At 35.6% G+C, this 16,162-nt stretch overlaps 1 protein-coding gene across 6 annotated transcripts in view; it reads right to left on the reverse strand.

Moving 5' to 3' along the window:
- Nucleotides 1-16,162, reverse strand: part of LOC101002868 (sodium channel protein type 1 subunit alpha) — a 142,042-nt gene that overhangs the window by 73,061 nt on the left and 52,819 nt on the right. For all 6 annotated transcript variants that reach the window (XM_009182363.4, XM_031651320.1, XM_009182366.4 and 3 more), the window contains exons 3-4: nucleotides 14,460-14,772; nucleotides 133-251 (exon numbers count right to left, since the gene is read on the reverse strand). In XM_009182363.4, coding sequence (XP_009180627.1) covers nucleotides 133-251; nucleotides 14,460-14,723 — 383 coding nt within the window. In that variant the 5' untranslated portion in view covers nucleotides 14,724-14,772. The remainder of the gene's footprint in view (nucleotides 1-132; nucleotides 252-14,459; nucleotides 14,773-16,162) is intronic.

Raw genomic sequence — 16,162 nt, forward strand, 5'->3', positions numbered from 1 at the left:
TGACAAAGATGCAAAATGAGAGTGATTAAAACTATAGAATATGGACATTTCCCAACTTAATTTGATATTTAGCTACAAAGTGCTTACAGATTATGTACAAATAGTTAATATTAACCACTTGAAAAAGGATATGAATGTACCAAAATCTTAATAGCTATTTTCCTAAGAGGATTGAAGGGAGTTAAAATGTACAGGGCAGAGGTGGCACTGAACCGGAAGATGGCCTTCCCTTTATTCAATACTATAAAAGTCTGTAAGACAGGAACACAACATACAAGCATGAAAGTATAAACCACTTAAACTCTGTTATCTACTTTCTGTTACTTGTCATAATAAATTATTCTAAAGTTAAATGAGAAAGCAGCACAATCACAATTTCTAATGTGCACCATGAAAACAAACTGTCACTGGATCTCTTCTTAATTAGAGAGGAAATCCAATGATACCACTTACCTTTTACCTGATACTTACCCTCAAGGTTATTGTACATAAGACAATTAGCCAAAAGAAGTCATTTATTTTCTTGATATTTTAAGTGTCTGAGTTAAATGAAAGTCTTAAATGGGTGCACATTTCATTTCATTCCAAAAAACTTAAGGCACTACATTCTTTTTATAGTGATTTCAGCTTTCCCAATTCAAGTATCTTGAAAATTAATCCTGTGGAACGCAAAATCATTCAATAGAACTGATACTATTTTTGAAATAAAGATTGTTTTTACCATCTATCCTCATAAAATAAACATTATCACTCTCTTCATAATAGAAAATAAAAACAGTCATCATCAAACCCACTCTTGGGTTAGATGGATGTAATCCAATAATTGATTTCCGGAGGCCAAGTTCCCTGGAGAGCATCTGTTGACCAGGAGTGCTAAATTCTGTACTGGGATTTCTGAGTTAGCTGACATATTGAATTCTAATCCCAATTGACTTCCTATTTTACGTGGTGCTTTCTTATCACAGAGGAAAAGTTCAAAGCCCCTAAAGAATCCAGGATCCATGAATCTGAATGAAATTACTTCCAAAAATTAGACTTATTTGAGATCAATTGGCAGTGGGCAGATAAAACATTAAAGCAGCAACATGCAAGGGTGTAAAAAGAACTCCGGCTCAGTGTTTCCCAAGGTGCTTACTTATATAGACAGAGCCAGGGAGAAAGCCTTTCTCTCTGTGAAGAAGATACTTGTGGAAGGAAATTTTAAGCATCATTTTAAATTCACTCATTCTTCAAAAGCTCTCTTTTTTAAGCCTTAGGATGCATATGTGCACAGATCATGTTATGATATAGCAAGCATTAACTTTTTGTTTATTTTCTGCTAAGAATCTTTGATAATAGTTAATTGTCTATAGTCTTAGCTCATTAACAGATTTCCCCTATACTTGCAGGATTTTCTAAATTCAAGTAAAGCAAACCCACCCTCCCACCCCTCTACCCACTAAATATTTATGGAGTTGGTTTTTTAAAATTAAGCACTTTCTATCTGGTATGGGTAGAAGTGTCCTAAACTGGCTGTGAAAGTATGGTCCCCCAACTGGTACTGGTTAAGTAGAGAGATGGAGAGTCCACGTTTAGAAATTTGTAAGGCAATTTGACCAATTAATGTTGTGTCTGTTTAATAATAAAAAAGTAAGGGGATGTTGTTGTGGGCCTGTTTTTCATTTCAGTTTTCTAGAAATTAATTTTTACTTCATTTTACAGAAGAATAGAGACCTCATCTCCTCAATAGAGTTTGAGAAGCACTGCTCCAAGTCTCAACTCTGCCTGCATTCCCTCTATCATCTTTGAAGGAGTATGAGTCCAGAAAACAGACAGAACTTTACCACAAAGTCCATTTGAAGGAAGGGAGAATTTCACCTGTGTTTACTAGAAGAACAATCACCTGTGTCAACAATACTTAGCCCTCTTTTTCTCTGATTCATTCAGGGATTCTGTCCCTGAATGAATCCCTGAATGACATTGTGAGATCATCGTAAATCTGAACAGACTTGTGCAATGCAAATGCCTTTGCAGTGGGGAATATGAACACGTGGACACAGAAAGGTCCAAAGTGAGCTAGCTCAGGACTAAATATGATTCACCTTTCAAACATACTGCATATACTTCCTTTCCCCCAAAATATGCTGAGTAAACTCTGATAGAAATATTAGGGGCTGAGACGGCCGGGCGCAGTGGCTCACGCCTGTAATCCCAACACTTTGAGAGGCCAAAGTGGGCAGATCACCTGAGGTCAGGAGTTTGAGACCAGCTTGGCCAACATGGTGAAACTCCGTTTCTACTAAAATCACACACAAAAAATTAGCTGGGCCTGGTGGCAGGTGCCTGTAATCCCAGCTACTTGAGAGGCTGAGGCAGGAGAACAGGAGAATCGCTTGAACCCAGGAGGCGGAGGTTGCAGTGAGCCAAGATCGCACCACTGCACTCCAGCCTGGGTGATGAGAGCGAAACTCTATCTGAAGAAAAAAAAGAAAAAAAGAAAAAGAAATATTAGGGGCTCAGGTAGGAGAACCAGTAAAAATATAACACAGAATATATATATATTTAAATAAGAATCTCTTCATTTTTAAAAGCTAATTTTGAAACAAATACTAGTGATACAAAGAGATAATGAGAAAGAAATGACAATCCATAGATGGCCTAAATCATGGGCTGGAGTGCGAGGATAATCAAGATGGTACTGTTTGTACCTCCGTGGATAAGGAAAATAACCAGGCTCATCCTAAGGGGACAAGACCATACTTAGAAGAAAACACCTGTGATGCTGGCTCCTCGGCCACTGTTCAGCCCAAACCATGACCAGAGGTAATAGATGACCAAAACAGAAAAGACAGACAGGGAGTGGTAAAGTAAAAGGAAAAGCTAGAGATCTAAAAGAAAGAAGGGAGGGGAGTATTTCTGCCCCGAGTACTAAAAAGTAAAAGAGGCAAGATTCAGAAACCAAACACAAAAGGGTCCAAAAAGGGAGTCGGCCTAGAAGTAAAAAGAGCGGAGGATTCTAGACAAAAATAGGGGAAAAGTGGGCACAGAGAGAAATCTGTTAAAGGACACAAAATTACAGCTAGATAAGAGGAATACATTCTAGCTTTCCACACCACTGTAGGATGACTGTAGTTAACAATAATTTATTATATAGTTTAAAATAGCTAGAAGGAAGATATTGAATGTTCCCAACACAAAAAGTGACAAATGTTTGAGATGATGGATATGCTAATTACTCTGATCTGATCACTATACATCATATGTATTGAAACCACTATATGCCTCATAAATATGTACCATTATTATGTGTCAATTTAAAAAATAAGATAAAAGGAGGTATAAAGGGCAGAAACTCAGCAAGGGTGAGTTTAATGAAACCAAAGCTCTCCCAATGCTTACATGTGATTCTAAATCTAAAAGTCCTTTGACATAGATAAAATTAATACTTTGACACAAAAGTTAAAAACAAATGGGTATAATTATCAATTGTTCAAGCCTTAGATGAAAACATTTACTGATTTTACAGTGTATTCCCTTTATTCATTTATAAAATTTAAAGAATGTGTAGAAGATTATTTTGTAACAAGATTTATAAATGCAATGGAAAACACTTGCAAGTTGAATTTATAAATGGAATTAGTAAGGTTTTACTGACAACGGTATTTGTTTTGCTTTAATTTTTCATAAGACATACTGTTGTGCAAGACATCCTTGCTACCCAGGAAGCTAGCAATAAGGCCAACAGTAAAGGACCATTTTTTATAGGATTTCTTCTGTGAGAACTCCACTTTTCTCAGATTGAAACATACATGCTTACGTGCAAACTTCATAGATGTAGCTTTAAGGTGTTGATGGATTTTAAACAGCCTTCCAATAAAGCAAAAGTACCCAGACATGTATAGCAACCCAATATGTATAACTTTAAATATGATAGCACTTTCATGTCAGAGTAAGTTCCATCTGGAATGTCAATTTTATTATTTGTAATGATCTTATGTCTATTTCCTCAACTGTCTGTATCTTACCTCCTTGTAATTGCTTATACAGCCAAGAAGCCAATCATTCAGTTTATAAGTGTTAAGAATTAATAAAGGATACTTGTTTCCAAGGACTCTCAGATACAACTTTCTCCCACTAGTGGTATTGATGATATTGAAGGGAGGGAAGAGTCTGAAGGAAATATTGTTTACTTACAACAAATAAGTAGCTCTAGAGTTTTCAAATACATAGATATTTGCCTTCCCTGCTATACATATAAGAAAGGGCTCCAAGAGGGAAGAGTTCAAAGACTAGCTAAGATATTGCTGTACCTTAAACTGTATAAACAAATATTATGCAGCTTTAAGCTAATCAAGATTTATGAACTATTAAATTGGGTGACTTTTTAAAAACTTTTTAAAAGAATGTATTGGTTAGCTTATTATAGTGAAGTATCTTAGCATCCTTTAAATCTAATTAGTTCAACAAAGATTTCATTAATACAGCTTATCAGGAAAATTTTTATTCCATTAAGTCATTTGAATAAAAAAGAAACAGTTCAAAGTTGATGGTGGAGGAGAAAAGGTTTATACAGTAGTATCTAGCTGGAAACAAACCTATCTTTACTGCCCAAGGTTCATAGGAACATTGACATGACTGGCTCCACTTACAAGCGGCAAGACTTTGTGGTTTAGTACAATTCAGGCACACCTATGATTATTCTTAATATTTGTCCTTCGGTTCATTTGTTATAGGGCCAAAACAAATGCTTTAATTGCAGTTCTACAAAGAAATAGAACTGTTAGAAATTAATAACATTATTTTAACACGTGGATAATTTTCTGTTTCAAAACAAATTTTGAAGTATGGCATTGTGACTGAGGTAGCAACTAGATTTTATATACGAAAAATCACTTTACGGACTTATTTGCAGGAATGTAACATTCATACAATAGGGGTTGTTGTACCTTGTCACTTATGTCTTCATATACAGGTACCAAAGTTATTGAGCATATATACAATAAGTTGGTAATTATGTATGAGCATTGCAGACATCCAGAAATGAGCAGGGACCTAGTTTAGGTCCAATTGTTAATTTCAATTGATTTCAATTCAAATTACACATATTAACTGTTTAGTACAATATTTGCAATGCCCTGTGCTACAGTCTAAAGAGAAAACAAAGATACGTAGGTTATGACACCAAGACATTTATAAACTAGGAGATTCTCAACTATTTGTTTTAATAGAATATAGAAGAATTGATGAAGGTTTACCTTGACCAGCACTTTCCAACAGAAATATAATGTAAGCTACAAATCTGAGCTACAGGTATGATTTTAAATTTCCTGAGAGCCACATTAAAAGAAAAACAAAGCAGGTGAAATGAATTTTAACCCAACATATCTGAATTATTATCATTTGGGAATGAAATAGATATAAAAAATTTATGAGGTATTATGTATATTTTTTACTATCCCTTAGGTCTTTGAAATTTGGAGTCACACTTACATATTTCAAGTACTCAGTAGCTACACAAGGCTAATTAATCTCCGCTGTATTGGGCAGCACAGCCCTAAACTTAAACCATCCATTGTTCAGCAAGCTCATACCTTCTTCAGCAATCCTTGCCATGTAAAAATAATTTCTGGTTTTAAAGAAAAAGCAAGAAGTAAGTTATATAGAAAAATTGGTAATAACTCTGGTAATTAACAGTTTAATAATCTGGGAAGCAACATCACAAAAATATAAGTGTGATTTGTTTTATCTTATGTTAAGAGTGCAAACTCTGAAATTAGATTTCTGGTTCAAAAGCTAACTTTGCTGCCTTCTAGCAGTGTGATCCTCAACAGGTTTCTTAACATTCTGTGACTCAGTTACCTCACTTGAAAACAGAATAAATGTACTTAGCTCACAGACTTGAAGTGATTCCAATTTAGTTGGTCAGATTTTGATACCTAGTTTTTATACTTTAAATAAGTAATCCAGATGATTCTGTCATAGCAGGGCTGTTAATCTGTTTTTGTTACCTAATGGTTATAAAAAATCACAAACCATTGCCCAAATATCAATGATTATGTTGTACATGTGGATTGAAATTTTGCCCCTTGATCTAACTGAATAGTTATTAAGAAAATAATTATGTTATAATGATTTGGTAGAAATTGCTATTTATGAAACTATATTTGTTATTATCTAGTAATCTTTTCTTGTTTCTGGGCTTAGAGAAAGTGATTTGTTTACAATTTTTTCCCATGACGGACATTGAATTTAACAAGCCATGCTTTTCCAGTTTCTTTTTCTCATTTAAATATAGCCGTTACCTTAACTTTTATTTCAATCTAGGTGCCATATTCTTCAAAGCACATAGTTTAAACATAAGCTCTAACTTTGTGTTTCATCTAAACATTATTGAAACATTGCCAATTAACAAGACTGACTCCAAATTTATTGCACTTTCCTACTCTTGAAGTAAATCTACTGGCAAAGACAAGAAATAACACAGGAAGGTGAGCTACGATGATGAACAACACACAAAATGTAGAATGTACTACTGGTTGGTTAAATTTATCCTTTAGCTTCAAAGTTTAAAACAGGTAATTTCCAACTTGTACATGAGCTGTGTTCCAAAAATGCATTTGGAAGTCAATTGTTTGGAAATGTGAATATATATGTGTGAATATATGTGTATCCGTGAATATTCTCGCAGATACACATATATCTCTAGATTCACAAATCTATCAAACTGTTAATGAAGTACAATTCTGAATTAATGGCACTGCAAAACTTTATCACTATGTGTAAGAAAGTGCTACTCTGAAAAAGATAGTTTCTTTCCTTGAAATAGCCCTGGAAGTCAGACCAGAAAAATTATCTGGCTCTAGCTCCTACCCAGAAGTGCTATTAACTTTTTCATAGCTCTAAGCTGCTGGCTTGGGAAGTGGTTCCAGCATGAAGGGGCAGAGTTAGAGCCATGTTGCAAGAGGAGAGATGCTTCAAAGTTTTGGGTGTGAAGAGCAGCATAGATGGTCAGGAGATTCCATTAGTATAATACATATCTCTGGGGACATTTCTTATGCTGGGCCAATTCCATGGTATATCATTTTTTTCCCAAGGACTTTAAATGGTCTCACCTACTTCCCTTAACATTTATTATAGCCTGTGAGTTCGAGCCAAGATTTTCTTCCTTTTCTGGCTCACTGGGAGACGAAAAGTTTTCTTGCAGGCTTTCTACCTGACTCTGAAAAGAGTATGCCATATTTAATATTTTTTCATCTCCTAGTCTCATTCAATTTTTTCCTTTCAACCAGGGATAATCAGACTAAACAACAATCTGTGTCAGTTGCCTACCTGTGTGCCACCAAGCTTTAATATATAGCCTTCACCTAATGACAGATGTGGTCCTTAAGTCACAGATGACAAACTAAAATGCCCACAGAGGCTAAGTGACAGTAGGTACCTGCCAGTTTTAGGCATATAAGTCAGTGATGCCTGAACTGATATTTCAAGAGAAATCCTTAGATGTATAATTTTATGTGTGTGTGAAAGATTTTCTGATTTATAAATGCTAGAAAATAATTCAAAATTATAAGTAATTTTGTTAGTTTAACAAAACATGTCTGTGAACTCCATGCCTCATAGTCAGTTTTTAAACATTGTTGCCATAAGCTCACACAAAAGAGAAGAATTTGTACCTAGAGAAGAATCTGTAAAATTGCTTGTTCCTAAGCTTTAGCTGGGTGGGATGGGGGAGGGTTGGCGCCGTTGGAGGAGATAACTCTGCAGAAGGTGCATCGCTAGAAAGTGCCTAACTAGGCTTTTGTCAGCCAAAGCTGCAGAGCCCTCAACCTCTTCTCCAGCAGAGAGAAGAAACTATAACCATAAGGAAAAAGAATAAAATCTGGAGCTGAAACATTTTTCAGCCCTATATCATCAAAATGTACATACCATGGGTCTGATACGCTATTATATGGTCAGTTAATTTCTCTTTGACTGGAAAGAACACATTTGAGCCCAGTTTGATTACAAGCTTGCTGTGTGAGGACTGTGAGCAAACTATTCCCCTCAATTTCTCCATCTCAGTGGAGAAGATTATACTAATACCAATCTCAGGACTGTTTTGAGGATGAAGTGAAATAAAACATGTCAATGCCCTTGTGAATTCTAAAGTGTCAATAAAAATATAAGGATCTGTATTCTAACTCTTAAATGTACACATATAAGAACATTTCTGTTTCTCCAAGCATGGCCAATTTTAGTATTGGAATTTTCAGGTTCAATATCTTTCTTCTCAAACTTCCTACCTAAGAAAACGAGGCCATCACCTTCCTTCTGTCTGACACCTAAACACCTCCAAAACCAATTCCAATTCTATCCATTATTCTCCATCTCCATGGTCAAAATGCTAGATCAAACATAAAACTCCTAAATTTCTCCATAGAGAAGTTGAGTGATTTTTTAACACTGTAAAGTGGACCATGTTACTCCTGTACCCAAATACTTGTTGGGAATTCATTTTGCTTTGAAGATAACCTTCAAGCTCTTTAAGATGTACTGAAAGATCCTCTTTATCTAGCCCCAGGTCTACCTCCCCAACCTCACCTTATTCTCTTCTTACCTATTACAGGTCAGCTTGATTATATGTCTTATTCTATGCTGTTCTCTTTCCTTGGAAGATTCTCCTCTCCCTCCTCCTTTTTAACCTTCAGATCCCAATTTGAATGCCATTTCCTTATAGAGGCACACAATTTAAATTTCCTGAATTGATGCTCTTTGAAAATAGATGCTTATCACCCTACTGGAATTTAGTGTGAAAAAAAATTCTAATTATTTTAGAAGCTAATCTAGGTTACTGAGTGTCTAAGATTTTAGTTTTTACAAAGGCAGGAAATGGCCAAATGGTGAAATGACCAGTAAGGGTCTGGGAAATACTGCTAGCCTAGGAGACAAGAATCACATCTTGCAAAATGGCATGAGTAGGAAACAGGAAGAACAGCTATAGGCTTATTTAGATTCTATCACTGAATTCTCTTTTTTCCACTGCTGTCATTAGTGCTATGACTGCAAATCCAAACCAGCATGACAATGGGCCATGGAAACCCATTGGTCTAGTTTTAAAACTAGTCTCTGTTACTTAATAGTTTTGTGATCTTAGGCAAGTTATTTAACCTCAGTTTCATTATTTTTAAATAAAGACAAGAGCTATCTTGAAAGAATCTGTGGATTTAAAAAGAACAGTAATTGTACTGATATTATATATAGCATGTAGGGTACATAGCTTTTTTTTTCTTCTTTTATTTGTCCACTTAGGACACCTTTTCTAACAGTTCCTCTTCTCTTCCTTTTGGAGTAAACCTCAGCCCCACTGTCTTCCCATGTTGCTTGGTGGAGCTGACCCACCCCTTGGCAACACATGTTAGTATGTGACAGAGACCATCCCATACCAAGGAGACCATCACATACCACTGACCAAAGTGAGTGTTTCAGAGGAGGCCATGTGACCTAACTAGAATCAATTCTAGGACAACTGCTAGAGCTTTTGAAGAAAACGTGAGCCTTTTTTCTTTTTTCTTTCTTGTTTTAGTGAGCAGAAGATAGTAGTTACAAGGCTGTAGGATGTTAGTTTAGCACCACTGGTGGCTATTTCTGCCATTTGTGGAAGAGCCAGCCTGTAAATGAAGCCAGCATAGTTGAAAGCAGAAGTAACCATGAAAAAGGACTACCCTCATGATATCGTTTGAGGTACTGGGTGTTTTGATATTAAAACCAGATTCGCTAGACACATTTCCTTTATTTTTCCCCAAAAGTTGTTTCTGTTGGGTTTTGGTCACTTTCAGTTGAAGGATCTCCTATTGATATGGCAGATACTCTAAAAATGCCAACCATCATTTTATTTATCAACATCACCATCCTGGGACTGTTTCTGAGACAGAGACAGGGAGGTGACAAAGGAAAAAGAAGCACAAGGAAGAAGCAGTACATAGGGAGGAGAAAGATTGGGAAGTCAACTACAGGGTTGTGGATGTAAGGGAGAATCTGGGTGACTTGAAGTTTTAGAGGAGCTGATGATAAGTAAAGAACAACTACACACTGGGGACTGCCCATATGACAATTCATGGAATTATAAGTTTTTAATAATCATCCACTTTTCTGATTTCCCATTAATTACTTTTGCAAGGAAAACTCCATCATCTCAATTAAAAACAAAACAAACTCTCTCCACCCAGTTTAAGAACTAAAAACTCCCATGGCAGTCATATACCAAACATGAATTTGAAATCACAAATTCATATATGACTTCTCATGCAGCCCAACAAAAAGAGAGTGTGCATCTTTTTAGAACAGCTGACAGAAAGAGAGAATAAGTTACTTTGAAATGATCCATAAGACTATTTAAAAATGAATACATTTCTGCACTTCATAATTAACAAACATCCATTTTTACTACAGATCTAAAATATCTCATTCTATTTCCAGTAAACTGTCACATTGTTAAAATGATATTTTCTTCCATGATAATAATGAGTCATCTGTAATTTTAACAAGAACATGAGAAGAAAGACATTTTCTGTAATAAAGAATGGGTAAAGAATTTGAATGTAGAGCCAAATGGTACAAAATCAGCTCAAGCTATGAAAGGAAACTGTGAAAAAAAGTTCCATGAGGGAAAAAAAGGTGTGTTCACAAGCTAAAATGTGCCTTGCTACACAGCTAAAGTAAATAAACAAACAAAGGGAACCCAACGTGGAATCATGTTCTAAAGATCACTAAGTCAGAGCTAACATGATATGAAAAATACTGTCACCGTATTATGATAGAATTTTTTCCCCTGAGTTTTTAACCTGGAATTATGAAGGCTTAAAACATCTGAGGATCTAAAAACCTTCTAACGCTTCTATGCATCAGGAATGTTCATGAGATGGTTGCTACTATTTCTTTAGTTACTACTACAATATTACTGAACATGGATTAAACTACTTCAACAATTTTAGTAGAATATTTGAACATTATATAATTTGTACATCTTAAACTGGGACAAAGAGGATAAAAATATGTGGGCATATGCCATTGGAAAATACACCCTCAGCAGTGACATTTTTATAAGCTCACTGACATTGCCTGTGTAAAAGATTACAGAGAGCTTCAATGTGGTGGTTGTGTTGTTTTTATTCACAAAAATTCTTTGCATGTACACTACTGCAGTTTAATGTAAAATATAACATAAGGAATTGATTCTGTAAATATTTTTACAGTTGGCTTGTTTTGTTTATTCTATATTGTTGAGAAAAAAACCAGAGTCTTTGTATACTGATGCAAAGACACATTAACTATTGTACTAGAGTCCAACTTTAAGGAAATCACTAGTCTAACCGCATATACCATTTTACTCAGGCCAACCTAATCCACACCCCCAATACCAGCATTAGTGGAAAATCTCATCCTAATAAACATTTTCCCTGGTGACATTTCCACTATTTGACCATTTAGCTGTGTCAAGGGTACTGTATATATGTACTGCATTGTTTTAATGAAGATCACCCAGCCAATCTCTGGTAACCCAGTCACTAAAATAAAATTAGTCTTTGAATATTGAAAGAAGTATTCATTTTTTAAAAAGGTTCAGATTTTGCTAAGCATTCCAACTTTACTTAGAGCAAATTAATTCAGAGTTTAAGAATATTCTTCTATACTGAAATAATCCAATTAGAAAAGAAAATTAAAGACAGAAAAAGGCATACAGGCAACTTATAAAAGTCTCAAGACATAAAAACACAAAAGAAGAAAATTTCAAACACATAACTCCATCATATGTTCTAAGCACACCATGTTAGTTTTTAAGGATTTCAGCCCTGCAAAAAGCTTGATGTGCATTGCTGTTGAATGACTTACATTTGAAGATTTGCTTGGTGTCAGCTCAATGTAAAAGCCATGAATATACCTTACCTTGGGGAAAACACTTTCCTGATAATAATATTTCTCTTATCAGGTTGTTCTACTTGCACACTGATTTGTTCCAAAATGCCAAAATGCTTTTCTTTCCTCATCCCATGTGCATTTGAAGATAAGGACAGAAGATGTTAAGAGCAAGTTTAGATGTGAGCCTAACAAAGTTTATAAGGGTTTCCTCAACACAAGAATCTGGCTGTCACTTCATCAGAGTTGGCCTTTCACCCTCAGTTTTAAGATGTTTCTTTTGAGTATTTTGAAAATGTTTGCACGATTTTGATTTACATCTGTCTTTATATCCTTTGCTATATATAATTCATTATAGACCAATTATGGACCATTTTATTTGGAGACATCCCCTCGAGACAATCACTTTTATCAGTCTGAAAGTTCTTTAATTAAAAAAAAAAAAAGATTGATTGGATGTTCTGGTTTCCAGATGAAGAATGTCTACCTTTGTCAACATGCATTAATTTGGTCTTTCTCAAAACATTCATTTTTTGTTTTACAAATAAAGACCCAGCCTAGGAGCAGAGATACTAAATTTCTTCCCTGTTTGATTAAGGGATAGATGCTGGGTGGCTTTAATAATTTTTAGATAGTGATTGCCACCAAAGAGGTGAGGACGGGGTGTCTAGGGGTAGCGAAAGGTCTGTTGAGGATGGAGACCACTAACACATCCCAAGAGCAGCCTCTGAATAAACTGGAAGTATCCAATGGCTATAAACACAGTAGTACACTCTACGCTGTGAATGAATTTCTGCCTGGAACACATCAGAGTCTTCACTTCAATACTGAAGTCATTTTAAATGAATTAAAATGTTTAAGCAATTGGATTATCTGCATTTTTACTTTTCTTATGCAAATAAAGTTCTCGTAGTTTGCTTAATTTGGACTTTGGCTTTTCAGATATATTAATTTCCAAAGAGCTGATTAAATAATAAAGTGCAACTTTTCTTATAACTTAAATGGCAGTTATGAGATTAATAATCTCTTACTAACTAAGATTTGACAATATGGTATTCAAAAGCATAGTTAGAAGAAAATGAAATACATGGAAAATGATCCATTCCTTCCTCTACTGTAAAATGAATAGACCAGTTTTTAAAAAGGGAAAATATATTATACTTAAACTGATTATATCCTGAAAAGTTAAAAAAAATCTGAACCTAAGGCTAGTCAACCTTTTGTGAAGCTCTTGCCTCTGAAACTGTAGCTGTCAATCAGAAGTGATTTATAAAACTGCCTCAAATTCACATATTACAAATGCCAAACTTTTGCATGCATTTGACAAGGACTAACTTCACACAGAACTGGGCCAGAAACAGTACCTAAAAGTTTAGGGGGCATTTTAAGGTCCAGGTCCAACAAAAAAAATTATTTAATTACAATCTTTGTGCCCTGTCTTTCCACTAAGATTCACAAATGCATTGTGTCAGGTGAAAAAGAAGAAAATATTACAAATCACCTAACGTCATACATTTAATTTAAAATCAATGCAATAATCTTTTTAAAACTTTTTATGCTTTTCTTTTTGGTTTGCTGAAACGACAGTCATAATGAACGGTTGGATGCTTAATATAAGGTATTCATTTCAAGCATGGATATAAAAAAAGCACGCATTCAAATATTGTTTATAGGTTTTTCAGGTTATGACATTTTTGTTATTCTTGCCAATATTAATACATTAATACCAAAATATTAAATAACTTGTAAAATTCTAGTTTATGTAAAAATGTTAATTTACAGGTAAAAAAATTTCTTCAGGAAATTAATTGATTTGTTGTTTATATCATGACATAGGAATTTCAAACCCTTGTGGCATCAAATTTGTTTGCATGAAAAATTAGTATTCATATTTTCTGTAGTCTTTATAACTCATGATTTTGAGATTTCCAAGTATTTCCAAGTACAGAAAGTACAAAAAATTGTACAGTAAATCTAATTTGTGGAGAGAATCTGTCAATTTATTAAATTAGCTGCCCATTCCCTCCCTCCCTCCCTTCCTTCCTTCCTTCCTTGTTTTCATTTCTTTTCTTTTCTTTTTTTTTTTTTGACAGAGTCTTGTTCTGTCTCCAGGCTGGAGTGTAGTGGCGCCACCTCGGCTCACTGCAACCTCCGCCTTCGCTGTTCAACAAGCGATTCCCCTGCCTCAGCCTCCCGAATGGCTGGGATAACAGGCGCGTGCCACCACGCCCAGCTAAGTTTTTGTATTTTAGTAGAGAAAGGGTTTCACCATGTTGACCAGGATGGTCTGAACTTCCCGACCTCATGATCCGCCTGCCTCAGCCCCTTAAAGTGCTGGGATTACAGGCTTGAGCCACCACACCCGGCCTCTTTTTATTTGTCATGGTGCATTTGGGACAGTTCCGTGTGTTATGATATAATCAATTCATTTCTCATGTATATGCATAAACCACCCACAAATGTGTTTCATTTCTTAAACAGAAGGATACTTAAGATTTTGTGCTAATTCAGCATGTGTTGGTGCTACAACAGTCCAAGGAATGAAGCAGGCAATTAGCAGCAAAATACGCCTGATAAAAAACACTCACTTTCTTATTGATATAGTAGGGGTCCAGGTCCTCCAGGGGCTCTGACACCATCTCTGGAGGAATGTCTCCATAAATAAATGGAAGGTTCTTTCCAGCTTCCAAGTCACTATTTGGCTTTGGGCCATTTTCATCGTCATCTTTTTTGTCTGGTTTGGGATTCTTAGCCTTTTCTTCTGCAATGCGTCTTTCAATAGCCGCAAGAGATTCTCTGGTGAAGAAGTTGAAGCTGTCAGGTCCTGGTGGTACAAGCACTGTTTGCTCCATGTTGTCATCCTGCACATTTTAATTACCATTTATTCTGCATATGAAATTCCTAAAATAAAAGGAATACAGATATTTTAAAGAGAGGACTAAGAGATGTTAACATAAATTCTTGTCATGAAACAGGAGCTAGAGGATTTAAATTTTGCTTTCTCCTTAAATTGAAAGGTGATTTCTAAAGAAAAATTTTTAACACAAATGGTTTCTGTGTTGAGTTTAGTTAAGCATCCCATATTTATTAATTATTGTGTTTTACTGATACAGGAACTGTGCCATGAGTTTTAAAAGTGGTTCAAATATGGCCTTAATCAAAGTACATTAGGCTAATTACCACCATGTCCTACTGAGTTATTCAGTCTGTGACACACCGAGAAGATGGAGACTGTGCCTATAAAGACAAAGGATAGCTCATTTAACAAGGATGAGGGGGAAAGGAATTGTTTCTGAGAGGACATAAAATCTAACCCTCTAGGTCTGACAAGTGATTCCTGGCCAAGCTAGCCAGGATAGTTTGCAGTGACCAACCTTAATGACCAATCAAATAGTTACTGCTGTCCTGACGGGGCTTTAACCTCTTCTAAGATTTGAGATAACTGGAACTATGTCCTGTTCACTTCATTAGCCATGCATGGTTGGCTTACTTGAACATATAAAGATAAAGACAGTCCACGGTTGGACAAATGTCATTTATGTGAGTAAGAAGGAGAGAAAAGCTAGGCTGCAAAGAAATTACTAGATGGAGGTGGGGGTGGAAGAAGATAGCTGTAAGTGCAGGAGACAGCAGGATTCTCCTGTTTCAAGAAAAATGATCAGAAAGAAGTCAGGGTGCCATAAACTCAATAGAAACTGAAGTGTTTTTCTTCACTGGAGCAATAATGAAATTCTTGCTGATTCTATAGTCCTAGAGTGCTAACCATATTATGAAGGCCTGAGGCAAAACCATCAACCTCATACAGCAGAGTCAGACCTGATCTGATTCCAGACGCCAAATCCCAAATGTATTGTTTTAAGGCATATTTAATATGAGCTCAGATTTCACAGATATTACCGCGCCAAAACATTCCAGAGCCTAAGCTGCCACTTGGCCATGAATTTTATTTGGAGACTGCATTAACTCATTAAGGTCAGCAAGCTATGGTACAGTTAATTACAGCTTTGGTGTATATAAACTGCAATAAGAAAATTGCAGTCATAATTATTTTGTGAGGGACAGAGACCTCAAATTTCAAGGAGATTCTCATTGCTGTGAGGTTTAAAACCATATTTTTCAGAGTGGATGATCAGAAGAAGGGAGGACTCAAGTTTAAATACGTACCCTTAGTCTATTAAGTGAAGTTTTCAGAGGTTCTTACAACTTTACCTGCAGTTATTTAGTACCTGCAAGAATAGGTTGCCTGTCAATCAATGAAGACTGAATGTTCTGTCTACAAACTCTGGTTCCC

Source organism: Papio anubis, chromosome 10, assembly GCF_008728515.1.
Source record: "Papio anubis isolate 15944 chromosome 10, Panubis1.0, whole genome shotgun sequence".
Lineage (NCBI taxonomy): Eukaryota > Metazoa > Chordata > Mammalia > Primates > Cercopithecidae > Papio > Papio anubis.